At 48.3% G+C, this 12,500-nt stretch overlaps 1 protein-coding gene across 1 annotated transcript in view; it reads right to left on the minus strand.

Moving 5' to 3' along the window:
- Positions 1-12,500, minus strand: part of LOC126576197 (uncharacterized) — a 19,169-nt gene that overhangs the window by 1,462 nt on the left and 5,207 nt on the right. The window contains exons 6-8 of the mRNA XM_050237368.1: positions 11,967-12,221; positions 2,152-2,330; positions 1-1,539 (exon numbers count right to left, since the gene is read on the minus strand). The exon at positions 1-1,539 is cut by the window's left edge and continues 1,462 nt beyond it. Coding sequence (XP_050093325.1) covers positions 1,027-1,539; positions 2,152-2,330; positions 11,967-12,221 — 947 coding nt within the window. The 3' untranslated portion in view covers positions 1-1,026. The remainder of the gene's footprint in view (positions 1,540-2,151; positions 2,331-11,966; positions 12,222-12,500) is intronic.

Raw genomic sequence — 12,500 nt, forward strand, 5'->3', positions numbered from 1 at the left:
CACGGTTGATGATGATGATGATGCTAGTGCTGCTGCTGCTGCTGCTGCTGCTGATGCTCGTGTTAATTAGCTGACAATTTGATAACAATGACTGGCCGGCACCTCTCTGGTGTGTTGGTGTCTCTTGCGAGTTAGTAGACGATAGGAGTAGAGTTTAGAAACATCTATTTTAATGCGTTTTAGTTGTATGTACAAACGGGCCCGCTTATGTTTTTTTTTGTTTGTTAGTTTGGCACAGGTTTAGTGAAAGTGTCGTTAGTTGTTTTGCGCAGAAGCGCGCACTAGCGCGAAAGAGAGAATGGAGAGCTGTTCGCGACAAACCAAACTGGACAACAACGAAAGCCTTTTGCGAGACGCGTAATAGTTTGAAAGGTGATAGCGGATAGCATTTCAAACGATTTCTTTTTTTACAATTCATATAGCACCCCGGTTTCTGCAACTTATTCGATACTTTAAGGACAAGAGAGTCGGCGTTTAGACCCTCGCTCCCCGGCTTATACTTAGTAATTGATGTTTTGTTCTTACAACTGGAAACAACGATACACTTTACACGTCAATGCCAAATGCTGGCGCTGCTTGAATGCTGCCCAAAAATTGAAGTACCAATAAACATCCCCTTTCTGTTTCTGTAACAAGACTGCGAAAGAAATGCGAACTGTCTCTGCCTTCTCACCTAATCTATATAACCACAATGCTTACGTCGCTAACCACATCGAGACTATTTACATTGACGGCATCGACGGCCGCCCCGGTTGGTTTTCGCTTATCAACTAAACTGCATAACAATGTCAAGCACCAATGTGTGTTGTCGACTAAGGGAGGGACTCTGGTAGCGTTTGCTTTATGAACAGTACGTAAGTACAGTACAGTACTTCGTCACTGGTTTTAAATTATAGTTTGAAACGCGAGGAGGACGATTTCGATGTCTAGGAAAATTCTCGGAAAAAATCGCTCCATTACAAATGAACCGAATACAAGTTATGGATAACAGTTTGATGCACTTTTGGAAAAAAAAGGAAAACATCCCTAGGTTTGTACGAGGCCACACCAAGCGGGCAGCACAATGGCGAACGTGGCAATGAGCACCGGAAGCCGAGGAAGCCAGGGAACCAGGAGTGCCCCTGGACGCTGCGCCCCAGCACTGCCGATGTTGATGGGGAAATGCATTTCCTCCGGTTCCATCAGTGCCTCATCGTCATCTACCGTCTCATCCAGCCCGTTACCGTGCACATTGCTAAGCGGATGCGTGTTGATCTTGAGCCCACCACCGGACTTGCCGATGCCACCGGACGAGGACGAGGATGAGGATCCGAAGCCGGCCAGCGACGAGCCACCGGCTGCACCCGGCTGTGTGCCAGTGTGCGACGGCCGGAAGGCACCGTTCGGTTTCTGGGCTTTCTGGGTAAAGTTGACCCGGAACACGGCTTCGGCCACACCGGCGGGCGATGAGACGATGAAGTAGAAGGTCCGGACGACCCGTTCGTGCATGTGCACGTAGGTCAGACGTGTCTCCTTGCAGCCTGGCGCCGCCGGTAGATCCTGTCCCGGGGAGAGGAATAAGAGAGAGAGAGAGAGAGGAAGAAAGAAAGTAGAAAAAGTGTATTTGAAATGCGAACCTAATTCCAGATAGTGACACTCCTCACTCCGGCAGCGCCAGAGCAGAGCATCGGAATGGGTGGTGATATGGGATTTTTGATTTTGAACGAAAGGCCGAGCGCCTTCGCTCCGCTCGCTTGCACTCGTGTGATATCTTACTCCTTGCGCAAAATTGCAAATGGAAGAGGTTCGTGCTCGAGGGCACGTTCCTCGTTGATGTGGTCACGTTCGTAATCAACGAAATGAGTGAGGTTAGCATTTCGTCACCACCCGAAATGCACCAGAGCGGTGTAGCATCTTCAATGGAATGCTTAGCTAGGAAGATGTAGAAACTTTCAGCTAAGGAAGGTGCTTGGAGGAAGATAGCAGAAAGCTGGATGCAATTTTGAGGGCGCGCGAGGTGCAGTCCGAGTTAGATACTCTACGAAGTGGTGATGGCGATGGTGCCCAATTTATATTAGCTTCAGGTTTAAGCACTGCTCGAGCACAACTTCAGTGAAGCTTAGTTGAAGTCGAAGATCCTTTAGCAGTGAAAACACCGCAGGCTCAACTCACCGTTAGTCCGTACGCGTACACCTCGTTGCCGTACTGGCGGCCTGGCGTGTAGACGCGATCACCGTGCAGCCAGCGGGCAGCATAGGCCGGCGGATTGGCACAAAACTCGACCGCCAGGTGTAGCGGCGATCCGGCGGTAGCAGCTGGTGTCACATTTCTCGCCGTTATCTTCGGAGCTTCTAAAGCAGAAAAGGAAGAAAGAAAAGAAAGGGAGAAAAACAATGAAATAGAGGGGGGGGGGGAATGGCATGTGATTTGCGCTCGATAAGACTCGACAGTTGGCTCGGCGGTTCTCGAGCATCTTATCATTACATTTTCAAGGTTGCGAATTGTGTGCTCTCTCTCTCTTTTTTTTCGGGCTTGCTGCGTTTTTCTCTTCATCGGTATCCTCATTATCGGACGGTGACACTGGCCGCCAACTCACGGCACTGCCAAAGCATATTTTTGCTCGAATCTCGTTAGTTTCAGAGTCGCAACCGCGCACATCGCAGCTTCTTTTCTGCTCTTCTTCACCATCGCCGGGGGACAGTGAAGCTTGAATCATAAATGTCATTACGCGCGGCTTTGATACACATCTCGTTACAGACTGGCGCATATTACCATACGACCGACAGTCTAGTTGCCCAGTGGTTTGGCACACAGGCCATGCCAGGCCACAACCGCAACAACCAACGGCGACTAATGAAGCAGAGCGGAGCAGCGTTCTATGGCGGTCTATTACCATAACAGAGAGTCTCGGCTACCAGAGAGGCGATGAATTGTGTGGAGCGTTGCTTTTTGAATAAAGAGTCTAAATTATGACGCGGAAAGTGAAGGTGAGTTTGTTTGGAAGTGGGCGATCGGGGCGCCGAGCCACAGAGGCGGCAGCAATCGCGTTCTGCTTATCGTTTAGAGGGACCTGGTGGAAGCAACCCTCGAATCTGTAGGATAATGTTACAAAAGTATTTGATTCCAGCAGCAGACCCAGCACCGGTAGCAAATGTGAGCCCCATTGGAGTCAGAACACAAGCGCCTGCAATCAGATATCGGCATCGGCCGTTGTCGTGAGCCATCATTTCGTACAATGCCTCCGGGTGCAATCAGTAGAATCGACAACATAAACGTTACATCGTTCCCAGCGCTACCTCCGTACAGAACCGTCCTGCTCGTGGCCAGCATTATGGTGTACTATTAGAGGTAGCTGTATCCCTGTTGGAGGGAGCGGTCGATGGATCGAAATCGTTGCGCAAATCTTTAGGCAACGAAGGGCTTAAAGGAGGACGATTTGAAGCACCGAGTCGGTCGTTTAGTAATTTGTTCGAGTGAAACTGTGAGGTAAGGATTTTTTGTTCGTTTTTCGTTTTTTAGGTGAAGTCTTTTCCAACACACATGTGCGATTTCAATCGATAAGCAGGTTCTTAAACAATTTCATTTTACATGTATATGGTAAGGTTTGGCAGTAACTCGTTCTTTTAGTAAAAAAAACACAATATTTAGATTCTGCTGCCATATCAGTGTTTAATTCTAGGATGATCGAATGAATTTTCATGAAAGGCGGATGTCGTCCTACTACAGTCAGAGTTATTGGTTTTGGGGGAAATTCCAAATTCGCTGATTAGCATAACGTCGATCATCGGTCACATTGAATACACAGCAGAATGTGAATTGAATGAAAGCTGTTTCCTGCGCATCCGGTTGCAAGCTGGCCAATGAAGCCGCAAAAGTATAGAGGGTTTTAATTAAATGATTCGCCTGGCCGTGTCTGCAAACCCCGGGTCTCATGTCAACGAAATTCTGCGTGTTCGGGGGTCTGTCGTACCTGCGAGCGAAATCAGTAATTCAATCAATGACCGATCGATCAAAATTCGTTGCCCACTGGTACAGCTACAGGTAAGGGACCATGCTATCCAGTTATTTTCACATTCAAATTGCGACTCGCACATCCTCCTGTTTCTCCAAATGGTAACGTACTTTCTGCGTTTTGATTAGTATATTAATTTGACGCTTATTATTGACTATTTTCAGCTACAACCAACAGCAGAATTATGATTGTACACCCAGATAGCCATCAGAGGATCAAATGATGCAGCAATATATTTTATAGCCAATGTTTTCTTCGTTTGCGTTTGAGGCAGATATTATCCAATCTTTCTAATCATTCGTTACAAGCAGTGAGGATTCACATATTGAGCAGCTAAGTTCGGGGCAGTTAGACTTTGAAGTAGTTGTATAGACAAAAAAGAAAGTTTAAAAAGTTTTAAAAGATTTGGCTTTTCAACATAATGGTCTATTGCATAATTGTCCATAGAAAATCTCGCCTAAGTGTTGCTAATTTTATTTCAACGATCTATCGTAAATTATAGTTTGTGTAGTGCAACAATGCCATATACCATATAATTTTCCATCACGTTGAAGTTGAGCTTCTATCAAAGATGACAATGGCTTTAATCGACAATCGACACAGCAATAAAGAGTTTACTTTGAACATATTTAACCTAAACCAATAACATGCACAATGGTGGTTTAGCATTTAGAATTTATGTGTTCTACTCTCACAGAACAAAAGAATTCTATGAGATCCCCTTTCAACGAGCAGACCATAGAATTGAAATTTATAAATTGCTCCTCTAGTTTGGAACGTTTCTTACGTTCGACAATGCTGCGTAGTCAACGATACGACCAGAGAGTACAATCGTGGAATGGCAAAGGCAAAAAAGGACCCTCTTCTTATCATATACGCTCCTATCCTGCTCGTGTTGAATCAAATTGACGAGTAAAGGCGGCCCTTTACCTTCCCGAGAATCGAAATCGAACATAGATCACCGGGTTCACAATAAGGGGTTTTTCATTGTGGGCCGCTGAAGCATGGCCGCTCTGGGAATGTTATCACCATGAGAGACGTGGGCGAGCTCGTCATCCATCCGCACCTTTACCGCCTTTCTAGCATCGTAATTCTCGCGTTGCGATTGGAATTCTAATTCCATCCATCCCGTCCCGTAATCCACCGGTCGCCAATCTGCTGCACGAATCCGTGGCGAAGGTATTACCACCGTGGCCAAATCATCTCCCCCTCCAGCTCCTCTAAAAAGCAACAACCTAGCGCAGCGAGAGTGAAAGTGAAGACATCCTCCTCTTGCTTTTCCCCCCTTCTCGACCCCTCGGTTGTGAAATGGCCGGAGACGAAAAAAAAAAAGAAGTGAAACTCCCGAGAACCCAATCTTAATGTTTCGCTCTTAGTTCAGCCGTCCGAAATTCACGGTGGCGAAAAAGGAAAGAGGAAAGGGGAGGAGGGAGAAAAAACGGTAAAGAGAAGCTCTCTCTGCCTCCCAGTGCCTTTGCCGCTCACGATGAAATGAGAAAACGTTTGCGTAATGCAATAAAAATCGAATCGAGTTAAGCTTAATTTACTGCTCTGTCATGTTAACTTAATTCCGGCTCTGACTTCGATTTGACTTTACACGCATACACATAGGCACACAGAGCTGGAGCAAGCTTTCGCACATTCCCAGGCGTTGACGTGGCGCAACGTTGCGGAATCCTATTGGGTCCTTGGGTCCTTGGAACCGGCATTTTTCGGGTGTTTCGGTTGAGCGAACCAGGTTCATGGAGGGCGGTCCACTAGCACTGGTGAAACGAGCATTCACAGATAATGTCATTTATGATACGACGACGACGACGACGACGACGACGGTGGCGATGATGACGATGATGAAGGGGAATTCTGTTGACAATAATGATGCCAAACAGACGCGATCTGCGCGACGTCAGTCCCCAACCACCGATTGCGTTACTGATTGCGATTGACATAGCGCAGTGCTCGTGCTGTGGACCGGGCCGTAGGCTTGATGGATTGGAAGGAGAGAATGTCTTACGCTTCCAGGGAGAGGCACCAGGCAGAGGTTCTTGTTTAACTTTTTACCTTAGATTGCACTTTCGTCCTCGGTGGTGGTGCTCCGGTGGAATGTTTTGCTAAAAATTGGAGAACATGAAATTGAAGTCTCATTTTTTACAGCACCCTAATCCCGGAATGCTCTATCCAACCATGCTGCCTTTTTTCCCTCCCCGCCTGATTGACTGGCGGAGATTGAGTTGCCAAGCACAAACCGAAAGTGATCGAGTCACAATTTCAATTTGCCAACCGAAGCAGAAGCTTCAAATTCGATCTCAAATCAACTCGCTCTTGCTCTCTCTCTTTCTCTTTGCGCCGCTGTTCGCAACAGGCCCGCATGACAATCTGAGACGCCGTGGCGCACTGCACTCGCCAGGATCCGGAGGGCGAGACGCGGGTCTCATGCTGCCAGTAATTTTCTGCTCGAAAATCAGCTTACGTTATTTTAATTCAATCACGTCTCCCTCCCGTGGGTCTTGTTCGGATTGGAATTGAAAATATGCATCGATTGCGATCGGCATCGAGCAGCGAAGGTAGAAGGAACCATCCGGAAACCACCACCACCGACTGCACAGAAGCTGCACTCGCCAAAACTGCCGAAATGGATTGACAGGAGCAAAGGAAAGGAATATTAAAGGATTATACTTTTACTCCAGTACATGGCGCGGAGGGGTTGTGCTGTGGTTTGCATGTTGGTTCCTTGGGGCCCCACCGCTGGAGAGGGACCTTGACGTCCTGGTTCAGCTTTCAATTTTTTTTTCGGCAGCTCCTGTTTTCGTTTCGTTCGGTTTTGGTTTCTCAGTGCAGCGCAGTAGGCAAGGAGCTGCCACTAACCGGCTTATGCTGATTATCTTCGATTTCAATTTGCCAACCATCGCGAAGGGGGGTAGCGCACCCTTTTTTTGGGGTCGGAGGGCTGGCGAATAATATCGCGGAACCAAACCACGTAACCAATACTGCTGATAAGCTCGTGGCGCTGTCGGGAGCGTGTCCTTTTGTGTGCCTGTGTCGGAGTGACGCAGACGGCAGGATGGCTTAATTGAAATCAGCCTCAGTTGGCGGCGAATAAGTCGATGAGTCGCCTTCGATTATCCGGTCGTTGGGTTCCATTGGGATCAGGAACTGGCTGACTCCAGCCTCTCGTCAGTGATGACACTGGAGGACGGAAGGTGTGCAGACATTTCACTGGATTGCTGGTGGTGGTTTGCAGTCGGAACAGAACTGTCATCGAGTTTTGTCGGATGGTCGTCGAGGTTCTTGGAGGAACGAGGTAGAGATCATAACTTTTCCAGCTTGGATTTTTCATTTCTCGTTCTCGCCAACTCTCTCTCTCTCTCGCTGGCCACTCACCCACCTGGTACGCCTGCATTCGCTTGGTTTAATCTGGTAATGGTATGGTAATATTTTAATTATCCTAATAGGTTTAACCTTCCGGCGAGGTCGCACACTTTTCACCCTTCGCAAAACAGGGGGTTGTAAAAAAGGGTTGGGGAATGCGGATTGAAAACTGAAAACTGTAGAACACTGAACTCGCTGACCACCAGTGCAGCGATTGCAATTTTCGCAAAAAGCATCCTCAGACAACCTAGCCACCGTCACCTCCTCTCGCTCCGTGAGGTAAATAACCTCGGTTAACCTTTTCCGGCTTTTCACGAGCTGCAGGAGAAGTTCAGGTATGAGTTTGTTGCCTTTGGAGGCAGCTATTCCTAGCGCTTTTCCGACTTTGGACCACTCGTAGTGCACGGGACCCCGGGTGGAGACAGTTGTGCAATTACAAAGCACATTGAATGATTCATGAAGGAAGTCGTGCTCGAAAAGAAGTTCGTTTTGCAGGAACCTTCCGCCTCACTTTATCCGCACTTATGGCGGAAGATGATGGACTCACTTTGCTGCGGTATAAGTAATGACCAGTGTACTTTACGGCACCGAACACTCTACGACACCGCAACGCATTAAAAAAAACCGCAGGGCGCAGATATCTCTCACCACACGTGAGCACAATGTGCGGACTGGACTGGGCATGGTTGTGGGGACATTGGTTTTGTTGCGTCAGAGCACACAAGAATAGTCATAAAATTAAACTTTGCCTGCCAAGTGCTGCCCGGGGACGGGGACGGGGGGATCGGTTTTATTGCTTCTTTCTTCTTTTGTTACATGCGTATGGCGCAGCATAAATTTGACAACAACTCAACCGGTAGGTAAATGGGGCGGTGACCCGTCTGGATTGTGTATGAATTGCTGCACCAAAACTGGTGCGATCTGTTTAGGATCCACAGAGGGGTTCTCTTGGAAATGAAGACACTCTTCTTGGGCAGACGGGACAATGACAAGGATAAAAGCGGAAAGCGAGCAGAATTCCAATCCAATTGCCACCGAAGAAGCAACTTATTCCTCGCAAAAGTCTCATCTCTCTTCGCCTAATCTGACAGCGAGAGAGAGAGAGAGAGAGAGAGAGAGAGAGAGAGCGTCAAATTCATTGACCGGATACGGAGAATCGCTGCGTCCGCTGTTGGCCCCGTGTCATTAGTTAGCGTCAGGGCAATTCGGCAAAAATGTGCTGTTTTGCTGACGAGAAATTAACGAAGATGAATAACTTGTCAGCGCAAGCGGCACCTCTGGGCTGTCAGCAGTGACCAGTGGTCGGCGATTTATCTTTTCCTTATCAGCGTTCCTTCAAGGTGACCTGCTAGGAAATGGAACCATTCCAGAAGTGTAGGCTAGTTCTGAAAATAGATGAAAATGCTTGATGGATGGATTGTTTGCACAAATCACAAAACAACTCACGAGTTCGGGAATGGCACGAGGAATAGAAGACTTCTACTCCAAATGGTCCCTTTTTGAAAACGGATATCAAACAATGAATTATTCAATCAAGACACAAACGCAAGGGCGGCCCAATACACAACCGTTCAAATGCGCACCAGAAAGGACAATTCTGTTGCCAATGGAATTATGCTCGGGCTCAATTATGGGCCATTATCTTGGAGGGAAAATTATTGTGTCCCACGGTTTGCTTCAAAAGATGGCAGAATGTCAAAAGTGGACCATCGAGCTGCTTTTCAATCTTGGTTTGGCTGTAATTGTTGTGCAATTGTGTAAACCGTTTTATTTGTCAATCAATGTTACAGCGCCATGGAGGTGAAACTATAAATGTACATCAGGAGAGGAGACCTTTTGTGATCATTTATTGAATAACATTCTATTCGAACCTTCTGCACGACGTAACAAATTCAAACCAATAAACTAAACCGTACCAAGATTGTATAAATTGCCAATAAGGGCACTGCACTCAATCCAGGACATGGTTGCAGTGTTGCATTTTTTTTTTGAAGATAACCAAATATAGAACCACTCTGAACTCGTGAAGTCGCAGTGAACCATCCAAAAATGCACCAAAGTCGCCCACCACGGACCGCGGGGGGGAAGTTGTTCTCTTTGGCAGACTACAAAGCTAGTCGCACAGTGGACAGATGATTGATCGAGCGTACCAGCGACTCAACATAGTACCGGTCCAGTTGGTGGAAATCATAGAACCAGCAAGGAGCAACCACCATTCATTTCGTACTCCGACTGCGACTCTACTCGGTACCGGGTTTCCGAAGAAAGTCTACCATGTTCGGCCAACGGTCTCCACACGGACTCAATGCACAGGCGACTTCAAAAGCACAAAAGCCAACACACTAGGCGGCGAGACGTCCGAAACGACGACAAGAGGTGATGGTGGCCCTGCCGGTTGTGAGTTGTGCCTTGATGTAAGGTATGTTTCTGCTTCAGCTCATTCATTTTCAACTGGATGGAGAGCTTACGGGAAACACTGGCAACAGCATTTCATTTTTATTTGTAAGCATGCTACCCACTACTTGGTTTCCTTTTCTTTCTGAATTCTGCCAATGTCTAGACGTAGGTTCTGAGGGGTTCCCTCTCTACCATGCTCCGTCGTGGTCGTCGCTGTCGAAGGAAGAAACATGGTTGCAGTTCGGCGCGTTGCTATAAATAGCGAAAAAAGGGGCAGAAGAACACGCGAATCGTCCACAGGATGATGATGATGATGATGATGTACAACAGGGACTGGAATGGAGAGGTGCCCTCACAATGATTCGTTTAAATCGTGTTCTGGGCCCCGGTCTTGAGTTCGGAGAACACTTGCAACTGCAGAAAGTGCAGTCGGACAGCAACATTGCAGGAGTTTGGAAGAGAAGAGTTGGAGAAATTAAATAAAAGCCGTGATTCTTCTTTCAGAGCCAGAGAATCACTTTTCAATTATGGTGAACAAGTGCGGGCTGCTGCTATTCAGCAGTGGTGCAGTGGTGTGTGGCGAAAGGGGGAGCTGTCTCGAACAAGATTGAAGACAGTCTATGACAGTCCTCTATTAACGATGGACTAAAGGCAAGTTCTTGAAGCAGTCTTCCCGGAACTAGCTAGAGGAGTAGAATGACGTTACCTCGAGGAGCTAGTTAAAGGCAAGGGCCCATGAAAGCGGCACAAAAAATCCGCAAAATGCCCCGAGCGTCGTTACAACAATCGTTCGATTCTGGTCCCAGGATATCCCTTCAGGGGGCATCTCGGTGTATAGGCCTGACCGTTTCAAAAGCACAAAAAGGCCCGTGCTTTCCACCAACATTACGACCACGACAACGACAATGTACCGCAAAAAAGAGGGACGCAAAGCAGTACGACGAGTGGCTCCTATTGTTCCTATCGCAAATGACGACGTAACGTCCAGGCGCGCGCATGGGGCCCACGGTCCCGGCCATTTATTCTCAACCGGGGAGCTCGGTTCGTTTCAAATGTTTCGCTTTTCAAAAGGTTAGAACCCGGTACCGGGGAGGGGGGGGGGCTATAGAATGCAACGACGACCAAGCGACCGACAAAACGTCTCAACAACGAGAACGGAAACAAACGGCAGGGCGAGGGGAGGAGGAACACTTTTTCCACCCCATTTCCAACATAGAGGGTAAGGGGGAGGCACTCTAGGAAAGGACCTCCCCGCCCCCCTCTGGACCACATTCCCGCGTGATCGAACCGTCGTTTTGTAGTCGACTATCGTGTCCCCGGAAGGTATCCGTCGCGATCGTTTCGCGCTGATTTCTCTCCTGGTTCCGGGGCCGACCGAGCGGTTTTGGCCCTTTGGCCATTCGCCAAAGCTACCCACTATACCACCGGGGCGGGGGGGGGGGGGGGGGGGTGGCCAACAATCGTTTCTTCTTCAGCTTTGCGCCTTTTTCTCGCGGTCCGCTCGATCGAAGGATACAATAAATAGCTCGTTGTGGTATCCGACAGGTTCGGGAGTGGACGTACGCGACCTGCCTGTGCCGTTGGAACCGTTAACTGGGTTAGTGAGCGAGTGCTCTCGGGTTGCAATCGCGATGCCCTGCCGAGCAAATCGAGATCTAGGCTGTGGTGCACCGCAATCGAAACGAACGGCGTGGAGCGTGGTTAAACAAAGCAAAAAAAAAAAGAGCAGAAAAAAGGAAATCGAAGAGAAGAGAGGAAATGAGGGGTGGACTGTAACGGTGCGAAGCGGAACCGGAAACACCGGCGGTCAAGCGAGCTCGCGATAGTCCTTCGAACGCTATTAGCAGCGCGAACGATGCGCTTCGGTCAAATGCATTCTTTCCCCGTTTTTTTCCTCCTTTTTTTGGGGAGGGGGTGAGTGGAAAAAAGGTAAAAAGGGGGGTGTAAGTGTGCACGCTAGCACGGAGAATGGCCATATCGTGATCCGATGCCATGGAACGTTGGACAAAACAAAAAAGAGACCGAACGGTCAATATTCAATTGAAAGTCAGCACGAGCAAGTCAATGACTCTAGAGAGAGACAGAGAGAGAGGGAGCGCACTGTATGGCCCTGCCCCAGAGACAATTAGAAAGCAGTTGAACCCAGTTTCCGGTTCCAGGTTCCGGCCCCGGTTTGCAATCCATCGGATGGGGTAGGTTCAATTGCGCTTACCTTTAACCGCAAGTGAAACGGTCTGAAGTGGTCCTTGGTGCGATTGGTTTCGACTGCCATTGCTGCCTGTACTGGTGCTGGTGCCAGTGGAGGTTGGGGGCTGGTGGCCGACGCACTTGTACGTGCCGGCGTCCTGATACACGACGTCCTTCAGCGAAAGCTGGCCCGCCGGACCGTAACTGGAGAAGCCACTGGAACCGGGCCCTTTCATGCGCACCGTGGCCGAGTCCAGGTGCGACCAGCAGCCGAGTGAGCCTGGAAATGGTAAAAAGCATCGAGAGAAGTTCACGCAAACACATACGCTGGTCTACGAGGCAAGTTCTGTAATTTAATATTGATATTCCATGGAACGAATCCTGGCTGGAGGATGTGGGATCGAATGTAATTAAAAGAGATACTGGACGAGTATGTCCATATCCTTTGCCTTCGATCTCGCAAAGGAATGAAGCTCTTGATGGTAGAATGGAATGAATGCCGTTTGATGGGTAAACTGTGTTTGCCATAAATCAATCAAAAGTTCTCGGTGTAAAGTTT

Source organism: Anopheles aquasalis, chromosome 3 (genome assembly GCF_943734665.1).
Source record: "Anopheles aquasalis chromosome 3, idAnoAquaMG_Q_19, whole genome shotgun sequence".
Taxonomy (NCBI): domain Eukaryota; kingdom Metazoa; phylum Arthropoda; class Insecta; order Diptera; family Culicidae; genus Anopheles; species Anopheles aquasalis.